The sequence below is a fragment of the Accipiter gentilis genome, chromosome 1 (genome assembly GCF_929443795.1).
Source record: "Accipiter gentilis chromosome 1, bAccGen1.1, whole genome shotgun sequence".
Lineage (NCBI taxonomy): Eukaryota > Metazoa > Chordata > Aves > Accipitriformes > Accipitridae > Astur > Astur gentilis.
Window position 1 is genome coordinate 23,134,900 of NC_064880.1, and position 12,229 is coordinate 23,147,128.

The following is a 12,229-nucleotide window of genomic DNA, read 5'->3' on the forward strand; positions in this document are numbered from 1 at the left end:
GACCAGCAGCTGCTCAGGACAATCCTGACCCTGCTGTCCAAACCCTACAGGGATGGGTACAGTTACACTGCTTGTGGGATAGAAGAGGTATGAGGTTAAAACCTCGCTCTCATCCTGTGACCCAAAGCACACCATGACTACTAAAATATCTCTCTCCCATTGTCCACTCACACCCTTCAAGAATTAGATGCAGATCCTGAAGGCTTACTCTCAAACTCTAAGATATGGCCAAAAATTTCAGCTGTTTATGAAAACCAGACTCAGCAGTTCATGTACCCTTACAAGTCACCACGTTCAAAGGTAATATACGCTTAGACTACAAAACTTTGTTTGAAGAAATGAATTAAAGGATAACCATTTTGTTTCATATTCTGAGAACTGCTTCTCTCCAGAGCAAGAGCTTTACAAGTTCAGAATTTCACAAATTTCAGAAGAAAACAAAACATTCAGAGCCCCTTAAAAAAAAAAAAAAAAAAAAGAACGTGCCATACTGTTTTACCACAATTTCTTCTGTCTTTGCATTTAACCAGTTGGTTAAAATCAACTATTATAAAAAACGCAGCCAAAAAAACCCCAACACCTATTTTCTGACCAGTAAAACCTCCTTCTCACATGGGTGAGTTGATTTAATTATGTCAAATCACTTGAACAAAATTCCACTTTCTTGGAGCAGTTCTCTTAGAACCTTTCATTCACACCCTTTTTCATGCTGTCTTGATTTAATACAGTGAGGTCTGGATCCAAAGCTTACTCAAGTGACCCACTCTTTCCATTGTCCTTAATGAGCCCTAAGCCATCCCTCAGTACATTTGTTTGTTTTCAAACCTTGGCAATCTTAATCTAATGAAAGAAGAATTAAAAAAAAAAAGAAAGGAAAAAAAAGGGAGAGAGAGAAAAGAGGTGTATGTTTAATCCAGTGTTTAATTTGCCATTTTTTAGCTTGATACCATGAAGAAAAGCAGAGTACTTTTTGTTGTTGTTGTTAAAAAAACAAACAACTCCCCCCCCCCCCCCCCCCCCCCATAGGGGATCCAGGTTTGCTATTTAGCTCTTCTTATGTATATAGAGCACCCTCAGTCATCTAAATAAATTTTACAATCGGAGAACTGAAATCCAGTATTTTGGTACTGTACTTGAAATTAAACATAATACCTACATTAAAGAAGAAGAGAAACAGCCCAATAACTTGCTGGATTAGCACATTCTCCTCCCTCATTTGCAATAAATACTGCATGACTGTCTTGTGACAACATGACTTCTTACATAGTCTCAACCAGTCATTCACCAAGGTCCTAAATTAGTGAAACATTTCAACACTTGTTTAAACTTGAAGCATATATGAGTAACCCCATCGCTGCTCCATTGCCAGAGACTGGGTATGTGATAAAAAGTTTCCTAAATAAATCCTTTAATTTTAGATATAAACATTGTACTTTAAATTTAGGATTATTGATCTAGTCTGAAACTCACTCAAGTCAGTAGTCCTAAAACAGTGTGGTAAAAAAGATTCCACCATAATGCTACTTACATCTCAAATCTTATATGAAGTTAACGTTATTAGTATTTTTCTTCCTTTTACGTTTAAGTATGCAAGTAATCACTTGATAATTCTGAGAGGTATACACCAAAAATGCCATAATCTATTGTTTGGGTACCTGTCATGTCGTACGATAGGTGTAGGCAGGACACAGGTCAGGAGCCATCCAAACTCAGCCAGCGTGTGCAATAAAGGTCCATAATCTGTTTTAATTTCACACCCCTACATTAATAATTATAAAAAGGAGTAAAGAGACTCTGTACAGGTTTTATTTGCATTTCTACAAAAATTACAATGACTCTCCTCTCATTTATAATGAGATATTCCTTTGAGATGACATTGAACTATGTTATTTGGTGGAGATTCACTATTTCAATCTGAAAAAATTTTGAAAAGTTCAAGACTACATAAGTCTAGGAAAACAGACAGAACATATTAACTTTAGGTATGAGCCCTGATTCAGCAAGACATCCAAAGCACATCTCACTTGTTAAACTTACAATGTTGCTAAATTAATGCCTAAAACTTTTTAAACACCATAATAGGTGTCTCGATGTATTTAAGGTTTTTAGTTCACATGTGAATAGCAAGCATCTAATCTAGCTATATACTTAAGTTTTTGGGTTTTGGTGGTTAGTTTTGTTTGTTTGTTTGATATATACAAGGTCTTAATTTTATGCTGTTTCTTTTCACATTGGTAAATTTATTTATCATTGAATATTTCAGAAGTAGCCCTTTTTATCCTCCAACAACGATTACTTTCAGATGTCATTAATTCATACCAACAATCTTAATATTAAAATATTAAAAAACATTAAATTATTTTATTGTTGTACCACGCTACAGTAGTACATGTAAATTTATTAGGAAAAATGAAGTCTTTCATATTTAGCAGTAAAATATTACTAAGAATACACATCTGAAAACCATACTCAATTCACTATCAATTTCTTCTTGTTCTGTTTCTAGTTTTTGCTATTTTCTTCCCCTTTTTATTTTAAAATACTTCAGCACATCATCAGTGGAGCTGCACTTGCTGAAATTATGTCTACACTGGTCTGACACACATACATTAAAAAAAAAACCAAACCCAAACAAACAACATTTTCTCTGGTGATTGTATTTGTTGGTATGAACATTTGTAAATGTCAGGCCAGAATCCCTGCAGCATATTTCTTTTATGCGCATTGACCAATGGCCACAGGCCTGACTTAATTTTTATGATTCAAGGCTTTAGTTTAGCTTATGCAGGTGGCTTCAAGAAACCATCCCGAATGTTTATCAAACACTGGTACAAGCATTCTAAGGAAAAACAAAGAAAAATATAAGTAGGAAATAGTGTTGCTAAATAATCACCAATTTACCTCAATGACTGTCCATTGTTCAACAACTATTGCATCATTTCCTTTCCTGTTAGAACCTGGAACCCCAGCACCTTCTTCTTCATAGATAAATAATCCTTCTAAAGATTTGGGTAAATAGTCCCCTGTGAACATAAAGACAAATATAAACTGAAATATAAAGTTTTAGGTTGATATCTTACTGAGGTGTACACATGGGCTTGTTTTTTCTCATTGAACAGTCCTCTAAAATAAAATTGAGACAGCAAATAACTCAAATTTGATGTTATTTCTGCATCTAGTTACAACCTGATGAAGTATGCAAGTCAAGTTATTATTCAAACCCCTTTTTTCTACAAAAATTGAACTATGAACTGTTTCATTTTCTCAAAACCATTAGCCACTTCCATGCTCAAATCTGAATTACAATTTTCTGTATTGAACATATCCCCCGCAGCAGACGGACACAAACCCTCTTTATTCAACTTCAATATTGTATGCCTTATAATAAATGTGGCTTTTGGCATGGTGGGAGAGAGCATAAAAGATAAATGAAGCATGAAGTGCAAAGTCTAGCTACTGTTACTTAAATAAATACGTGAACGGCCACAGGAAGAGCCTGAAACAGAAGTAATTGTAGGAAGATTCCTGATGGGAAGGAAGTTTCAGAGCACAACTCCCCAACTCACTTGTCGAAGCCTGACAGTATCCGGTTGGCACAAACTAAAGCTGTGCATCAAATATTGGTTCATTTTCTGGTTTTGCTTCTCCTAAGAGCCATCGGGAAGCCTTTTGTGCAGATGTACCTTGACAGTAGACTACCTTAAACTAAATTTGAAGAGTAAAATTACTTAATCCTCAGAATATCAGATTTAAATCCTCTCTAATATTGCACAAAGAGATGTAAAGAGATGCTTGTTTTTTCCACAGCTTCAGGGAAGGCAGATAAAGAAAAAAAAAACCTAGTGAACAAAGAAAACTTACAGAATACAACTGGTCTGGTTTTAAAAATTGACCAGATTGGCACAGAAATTGTGCTATGTAAACCAGAAATTCCCATTTTTTGAGCATGCTTGTTAATGTACCATAAAACACCATGTTTTCATACTATTTTTTACTATATTGCAATGTTGCAGACTTATGTAGTTTGAGTTATGATTGTCTAGAAACTTGCATGCATATGTATCTCTTCCACGCATTTGTGGAGATATTGGACATGTTATTATATTTTTAGATTACACATAAATGTAATGCAATTGTACATGGACCTGAATATATGGCTTCAGGCACAAACATATGAATATCTGCACAGCTCCTAATTCATAAATACTCAATCCTATAAATTCATGGACTTTGACTTTTCTTCAGTGTTCAGGCAGATACTTAAAATGGGCAGTCCACTTCGAACATTTTAGAATATTTCCTTTTCTATCATTTTTCAAGTGTGATAGAATAACTGAATTTTAAACGGTTATTGACATAAGATACCTCCACTCAGTGGTATTTTGAGACAAACTGATAATTTATAAAGTGTACCATGTCAAAAATCACCTCTATTGAAAAAGCTGCGTGTGGCTAACTGATTCACCTGCATGACAGATAACACAAACCAGAAAAAGCAAAAACATTGCCACAGCACTTCCACAAATCTTAGGTACTTCTATGATCATGAGAGCCTCCAAGGTAGCTACAAATGGAGGAAACACTACAATGGTCCAAATGGCTGCTAAAAGAGAACTTACCTACCTTGTTTTTATGACTGCATCCTCTTTTGGCAGCAGAACACAGAAGTTGGTAATTGACAAATTCTTTTTTCTATTTTTTTTTTTTTTTAATTCTTTTTGTGTTAAAACTTCCTCCTACCTTAAATTGGGTATTGCATTTTGATCCTGGTAGCAACAGAATTCTGCTGACTTTGCAGAACATAGAGAGTCCAAACCAGAGGAAGATTTCCGCAGCTGCCTGACTTGTATCTGGTGTTTTTATTTTTCTTAAAACAATAGCTAAAATTTGCTCATTTCACTAAAGCTGTATAAAAGGACAACTACTGCTGAAGACACCTCACAGTCTAAAAGCAAAAAACCAGAAGTGAGGTGAAGATGATAATTAAATGCACATGCAGACATACAAGAAGTAATTCCAGTAATTAGTGCAAGCGCATAAATACTTTTTCTCCCCCCAAAAGCATGTCAGGTTTCCCTCTGTTGGATGCAAAACTTTCATCTCTTCAATGTTCACCTGAAGAACAGACATTTTAGCTTAAGAACTCAGTAGCTAAATTAATTTCTTACTGTGGTTACAGACACTTGATCAGCTGCAGAATTCCATCCACATAGTGAACTGTGCCTTTGAATACATCCAGTTTAATTCAGACCCACCCATGAGTCTGAAACACATACCAGTCAAGTGGGGCTGAAGGAGAAGCACCAACTGCTGCAAAGAGGCAGCATGAAATCCCTAAATAAGTCATAACCTGCGTATTAAAGATGGGATAGTTATTCATGTAGAGAAGAGCAGACAGCTACAGGGGAATGGGAAGACTGTAAAACTGTTGTTGGACAACAGCTGCAAAGATTAATTTCAACAGCTGCCAAAAACACCCCTCAGTGAATTGTAACATATCTCCAGACAGTTATTTTCTAGCTCTAAAAGATCTGTATTGAAAACTAGGAGTCTGATTTCTCACCTCTCCTCCCCCAAAGGAAACTTTGTTCTTCCACTGACTTCAATAGATGGGAATTATAATTTAAGAGCAAAAAAGATGACCAATACAAACTGCGCCACTAGACTGTGTATGTGCACAAAATATGCAGTTTGAGAGAGATTAGCTGCCAAATTCAATCTGAGGTAAATATAGTGAAGTTGATGTGCTTGTGTTCCTCTGACAATCACTAAATCTACTTTACTGCAAAGCTACAGAAATGCAGTGATGCACACTCAAAACTAAACTACCACCAACAATGAAAACTGAAGTGTTCTCATTATTTTCAGGGTTTGATTTTTGAAGAACCCACATCATCTGATTTCCAAAGATTTTGTTTAAAGCTTTAAGCCCTTCACTGATCCAAGCCTTGCAAAGGGGATGCTGAATGCATATTATTTTACATCAGAATATCAGGAAAAAAAGCACTAATTAAGACATACAATAAATATAAAAACTACTCCAAACCCCACTAATTCTACCCTCTTTGTATAATTCATGTAAGAAGCAGATGTAAAATGACTTATGAAAGCTGCTTTAATACATAATTAAGTAAACTACTGCACTTGATAATCAGCCTGAGTATTGCAAAAATTGTTTAGGGTCTCTGAAACCTTTTCAACAAACTTTCTACAAGACTCTCCTCCACTGCAGCCCTGTGTTTTGCTTGCTTACACTGAACTGCCATAAGCAATTTTAAAGGAACACCAACAACTGAGGACTTAGTACAAGCAAGACATGAACAAACCCAGCCAAAGACTAAGTATTAGTGAAGTATAAATTCTAAGTTTGCTATCGAACAATATTTATGACAATAATTAATACATTCTGAAATTATTAACTATGTCAGACTCTCTTGGTCTGTTCCCCTAACACTAGAGTATAACCATTTTCTTCACATTATTTTCAAGTAATTGCACAACAGTAGCTACACACTATTTTTTGCAACACTTCTAATTTTTGGCTTTCAGACAAATTCAGTTCAAACGGAAATGAATCTCTTAATTACATATTTTACCAACAACAGAGTTTTAGAGTTCAAAACACTTCAGCCAATAAAGAGCTTCTCCTGTTGTCAGCAGTACAGCACTGTCTGACAGCTCTGCCAAAGCACAGGATTTTGGGCTCAGCAGGGTGTGCAGCGATGGGCCTGGGCCAGCAGCGGCACTGCTGACATCAGGCTTGTGTCTATTCATCAGGAAGATGAAGGCTAGGAACTCTGAAAGAGCTAGGAGGAGAATGAAAACTGAGATCCAACTGAGACTGGCAGAATGACGAAGGAAATTTGAAAATCGTATGACCTGAAGCTCTATCATTGTAGCAACGTGAGTGTTAACTGAGCTGGTAGATTCCTGCAGAAGAGCACAGGATGCAGGAGGGACGAGGGAAGACCTTTTCCAGCTGTATGAAAAGGTCTTGGAGGATCTGCCTACAGTTAAGGGCAAGGATAAAAACATATTTCTCTACTCACCGCATTTGTCCATGTCTGATCAGAACAACACGCAGAAACATCGTGAAACTTCAGGATCAACAGTCAAATTTTAATGCAATTTGGTGTTTTGGAAAGAATTTAAGGCCAGCAAAGAGATGGAGAAAGCAGGAAGCACGGAAAGTCTGCCTTAGGTTTAACAGTACAGTAAGCACGATGAGAACTCAAGGTGCTCTTTTGTTTCATTAGAAATATTGAACAGAGTGCAGCACAGTATCTACAATGAGCAGCAGAATACAAACATCAGGGAAACATCAATCTAATGAATTTTTTCCCCATTATCTTTTCCTTTAAAAAACCAAAACAAAGAAGAAACAACTTGCACAAAAGGTTTATATCATTATAATGCTACACTACTTTCCTGCTTTGGAAATCCTCTATTTGATAAAACAAAGCAGAAATTTCAATTATTCACAGCTATAACTGCACAGAAAACAAGTTATTCACTCTTCAGTTATCAGATTCTATAAATTTACAATGACTATCTGAACTTATTTACATATTGCCCTTCACACCAAGAAGCAAAACATGATCTACTTTTTGCAAATTATGTAGTTCTACATAAACAAGTAAAAGCTTCATGATATTATGGGACAGTACTCACCTTTAGAAGTCTCCCAGTGTACAAAAGAATCAATTAAGGACAATCCTTGTTTATAATAAAATGTGGTTAATTCTAGCCAGTCTGCTTCCAGTGTACTAATAACTGGCCCCTTTCTTGTTACTTTCATAGACAAAACACCTTCATGATAGGTCCAGCAGGTAGAATCATCATCAAAAACATTGAAGACTGTGTATAGCTTTTCTAAGAAAAGAAAAAGGAAGAAGAATGAACCCCTGGAAAACAGTAGTCAAAAATATTATTTATCTCTTATTTCAATGTGGTTTTCTAATTCTAGGCAACAGTTTTCTAATTCTTTAAACAGTTTTAAGAATTGTTTCCTGATGTGACTGTACTCAGCTTGAGCCCTAAACACACTGTGGACAAGGTGTGAGGGGGGTAACACTCTGGGGTATGAGAAAAATTTTAATATATTACAGTTGGGTTGTCACGGGACCTTTTTTAGGTAAGTGGGTTTTACATAGAGAAAATACACTAGAGCTAAGAAAAATCCAGTGGAAACAGGCTTCATTTCTGCTGCTCATGGAACTTCTGACTACAAATATTTGAAATTACTATAACCGAAGATTAAAAACCATTTTCTAAATTTTAAAATATTAGGAATGCCTTGTACAATATTGACTTTTACCCATTATTTTCTCAAGATTACTTAAGTACCAGTATAATTAGTTGCCTACTGGGGTCTCCCACACAATAACTGATGAGTGAGTTAGGCATACAAAACCTGCATATCCTCAAATGCTTTTTTTATATCTAGGCATTAATACACTGCTTTTACAAAATCATTCATAAACAAACATTCATCAAAAATTAAAATCCACAAATCCATAGCATTTTAGGAAATCACTGATAACAAGTTATGAAGTCTTAGCTGTACAAACATATTCTACAAATACACTCACGCATATGTCACTGCTGTGGAGAAATAACACAAAGCAGTTGCCAAAAAATGCTCTCAGATTGTCTAACACTTCAACATCGAAGCAGCCTAAATCAACACAAACTAACCTCTAGAAAGCAGAAGTATTCACATTGCCAAAACAAAGGAACTTGGTTTAGATGACCCCACTTAAGACACTAGCCTCTCTACACTCCAGAAATAGAGGGAGATTTTGAAAGTAGGATTTGGACTGTAAGTAGCACTACATGCATGTAAGGCTTGCTTTGAGAATTCACACCAATATTTTTTAAAATGTTGGTTACATACAACATTTGCAAAGAAAGGTGGTTAAGTTTTAAGAAGTTTCGTCTTATGAACTCCAGTAACTTTACTGAGTATTTGACTAGTACAGAGAAGCCTGGCATATTCTTGCCAAAGCTTTTTGAAGAATTTCCTGATAACACTGCACATGGAGGATGCACTGGTTGCTTATCTACCTGGTCACACCAGTCTGCACAAACAAAGCTCCTTAACAGAACCAAGAGTTTTTCACTTTTTACTTAGAGGATTTCTATTCTGCTACATATAACAAACCCACTATTTCAAGCTGTAAGGAAAGAGTTAAGCTTTAACAGATCATGCTATAAAGGCTCAGTTGTACAAGAACTGCTTTAATTCAAGTGTTGAAAATAACAGGGACATTGATTATCGCAGTGCTTAGAGTCATTATCCTGACAGTCTACAAACTGGAGAGGGTGCTTAACTCTTAACAGGAAAGTGAAAAGGTTGCTTTTGAGAGCACTTAAAATATGTCTGGCCCATCAGGGAAGAACCTATTATGGCAAAATGCAATCTGACATGAAAGTTTCATGCTGCCTGCTTTCTCCATAATACTGTCTGGCATTAGTTCTCCTGCTTTTATCTCTTCCTTTTCACCTTTTCTTCCTAGCAAGCCAGGAGGCCTTAGTGCTTCAGTATCAGAAGTCACTGTTTCAGGTAATCTCTCCCACACAGACTACACTAAGTATCTCAGATTCTTCTACAACTAAGTTTTCTACCACAGCACCAACATTTTTCCATGATACTTTTCCTTCCTACACAACTTTTTAATGCTTACTTTTCTCTAGCGTAAATTCATTTTGTAACAATTATCCTCTTTGATTTCATGGTCAATGCATTAATTTAAGCAATCTCTTTCAGGATCCTTCTTGAAGGCACGTTAACCAGAAAGAATCCATTAGGAACGGATTTGTTTGCTGTACATTATGTGAGTTGGCTAGAAGCACGTAACATTACAGCTCTGGCCGGAAGGGCCTTTCTTTGAGACAGCTCTGTTTTGGAAAAGGGAGAACTGGCATCGTAACATATTCTTGGAAATCTATTACATGTTTATGTTTTAATATTAAGAGTAAGCGAAAACTATATGCATTTAGGAAAAGGTTTTAAAACAACTGCATCCTTCTAAATGAAAAGATTTTTACTGCCCCATATTTGTTATACGCATATAAAGCAAAAAAGCTATCTGTTCGCACCACATTTAAAATCAGAATGACGCTATGGGCGATTTTGGGGGGTTTGTTTGTGTTTTTCCCTTTTTCTTTAAACTACAAATTAGAATTATGACAGTACATTTATAAAAGTCTATATGAAAACTGAAATATCAATTTAATATATTACCACAGTTCACACATACATAGAGCAGAACGTAAATATTTCTTCTGTTTCTTCCACTGGCAACTTTATTAGAAACATGTATGCATTTAAGGAAGATGCATCTTCCAAAACCGGTATTTGACACAATAGAACATGCTGTTCTGTTATTTCTTTTCAACACCTTTTTAAAACAACAGCTCAATAAAATACCTTATTTCTGCAATAAACAAGCAGCATTTATTACCATCTCCTTTTCGTGGTTTAACAGGGCTGACTTCTTTTCCAAACTGGAAATCTGCATCCTGTAGCAGACTGCTTTCTGCTTGCATTTCCTCCTCTATCCCACTCTCAGATGAGTGACCACTCAATGTCCCTTCATTCCAGTTTTTATAGTTTTCATCAGAATTTTTTCTTCTGTGTTCCCTATTTCTTCTGCCCAGCGTTGATTCCACCTCTGTACTTCCATCTGCGCTTGTTCCATTACAGGCTTTAGGTTGAGGAAAATGCTGCGTTACAAATCCCACAAACTTCTTTCCTCTTTTAGCAGCTTCGTTAACCTGTATTTACAACAGAAATCTGTCTGCAAAGTGATTTTAGAATTACATGTAACTTTTTAAAAAAAAAAAAGTTTTATATTCATGTTCTGTTTAACGAAATTGCTGATTTTCAAGGACATAAAGACACAACACTGTACTATAGGAGGGTGGCTTGTCTTTGTATGCTGCCCATGTTTCAAAGTAAATGGAAGTCTTCCAGCATGTCTTTGGACTCAGGCCAAAAACAGTGGCCAACACTGGTACTGACTTCAGTGTATACAAAGTCCTTCATTTAGAACATATCCCAAGTATTTTACTTGCTGTGTCGTAGTGATAGGCAGTATACTGGTGCAATAAATAGTACTGTTTCTCTAAACATGTGATACTAGTCATACTAAAATTACTGACCACTAATACTATAGAAATATCTGTTTGTCACATGTCATGATTCATTATCCCCTGGTTCCCTTAGAGGCTACTCAGCTTCATTATTACTGAGAATAGTGAAAGAGCAGAGAAAGGAGGGAGCTAGAAGCAAATTAAACCCTCCTTAACTCTGCTTTCAGCCAGTAGTGGGTCTTTTTCTCTGCACTGAAGTCTCAAAATACAACTGTAGAATATGTGCTACCTGTGGGATGTGTGTCTATTCTTGGAGGGAGGAGTTTTTTTTTCTGGAATAAGAAGTGCTGCCATTTAGGAAGGTGATCCCACTGCCATCTTGTGCTACAAGCTCCCCTGTGCAATGAAGTCTTTCCAGGAAAATACAGACACCCAGCCCAGGAAGAAGACATCACCTAGGAAGTATTGGATTAAGTGAGGGCAGAGGGGCAAGGATCTCTATCCAGTTAACTCACAAACTATTGTATCAAAAGAGTGAGTAACACTCAAATAGTTTATGGTACTATAATCCCTTTTTAGTACCATGATAGACTGAAGTGTTACTATCTATCACCATTATGTACATACAGCAATGATACCATATGCCAATCACTCTGATTATACAGAGCTGCTGCTTCCAAGACAACCAAAATAATTTTAAATGTGACAAGCAACATGCAGAAAAAGAGGTAATATGACAATCTTTTTTTTTTTTTTTTTTAAGATCTGAAACAAGTAATTTTTTTACTGGATTACTGGCTCAGTTTTTTAAAACACTAGGAGCATTTTAAAATAAAATTATTTTCACATGCTACTTCTGTGCCAGATTTGCTTGCAAGACTGAATCAAGTATATTTCTCCTTTAAATGTTTGTCTGGTATGCTATACAACCAACCTGGCAATATACATACAGTATAAAAGTGTAATGGAATCCCATTTTAAATTTGAAACACCTAAACATTTCAAAACAAGCCATTTAGAAGTTTTAAACAACTCTGTAATGATTTCAAAGATCATTAAAGATCTCCAATGTGCTTTTTCCTCTACTTCTTTCCTTGTCAACTAATATAGAAGATATCACTCTAACTCTTAT

At 35.9% G+C, this 12,229-nt stretch overlaps 1 protein-coding gene across 8 annotated transcripts in view; it reads right to left on the reverse strand.

The window, feature by feature from the left end:
- RFTN2 (raftlin family member 2) overlaps nucleotides 1-12,229 on the reverse strand; it is a 37,072-nt gene that overhangs the window by 15,517 nt on the left and 9,326 nt on the right. For all 8 annotated transcript variants that reach the window (XR_007507740.1, XM_049814203.1, XM_049814533.1 and 5 more), the window contains 4 exons: nucleotides 10,467-10,779; nucleotides 7,672-7,872; nucleotides 2,902-3,023; nucleotides 1,656-1,759 (listed from right to left, as the gene is read on the reverse strand). Coding sequence is in view for 7 of the 8 variants with exons in the window: in XM_049814203.1 (XP_049670160.1) it covers nucleotides 1,656-1,759; nucleotides 2,902-3,023; nucleotides 7,672-7,872; nucleotides 10,467-10,779 (740 nt within the window). In the remaining variant the exon portion in view is untranslated. The remainder of the gene's footprint in view (nucleotides 1-1,655; nucleotides 1,760-2,901; nucleotides 3,024-7,671; nucleotides 7,873-10,466; nucleotides 10,780-12,229) is intronic.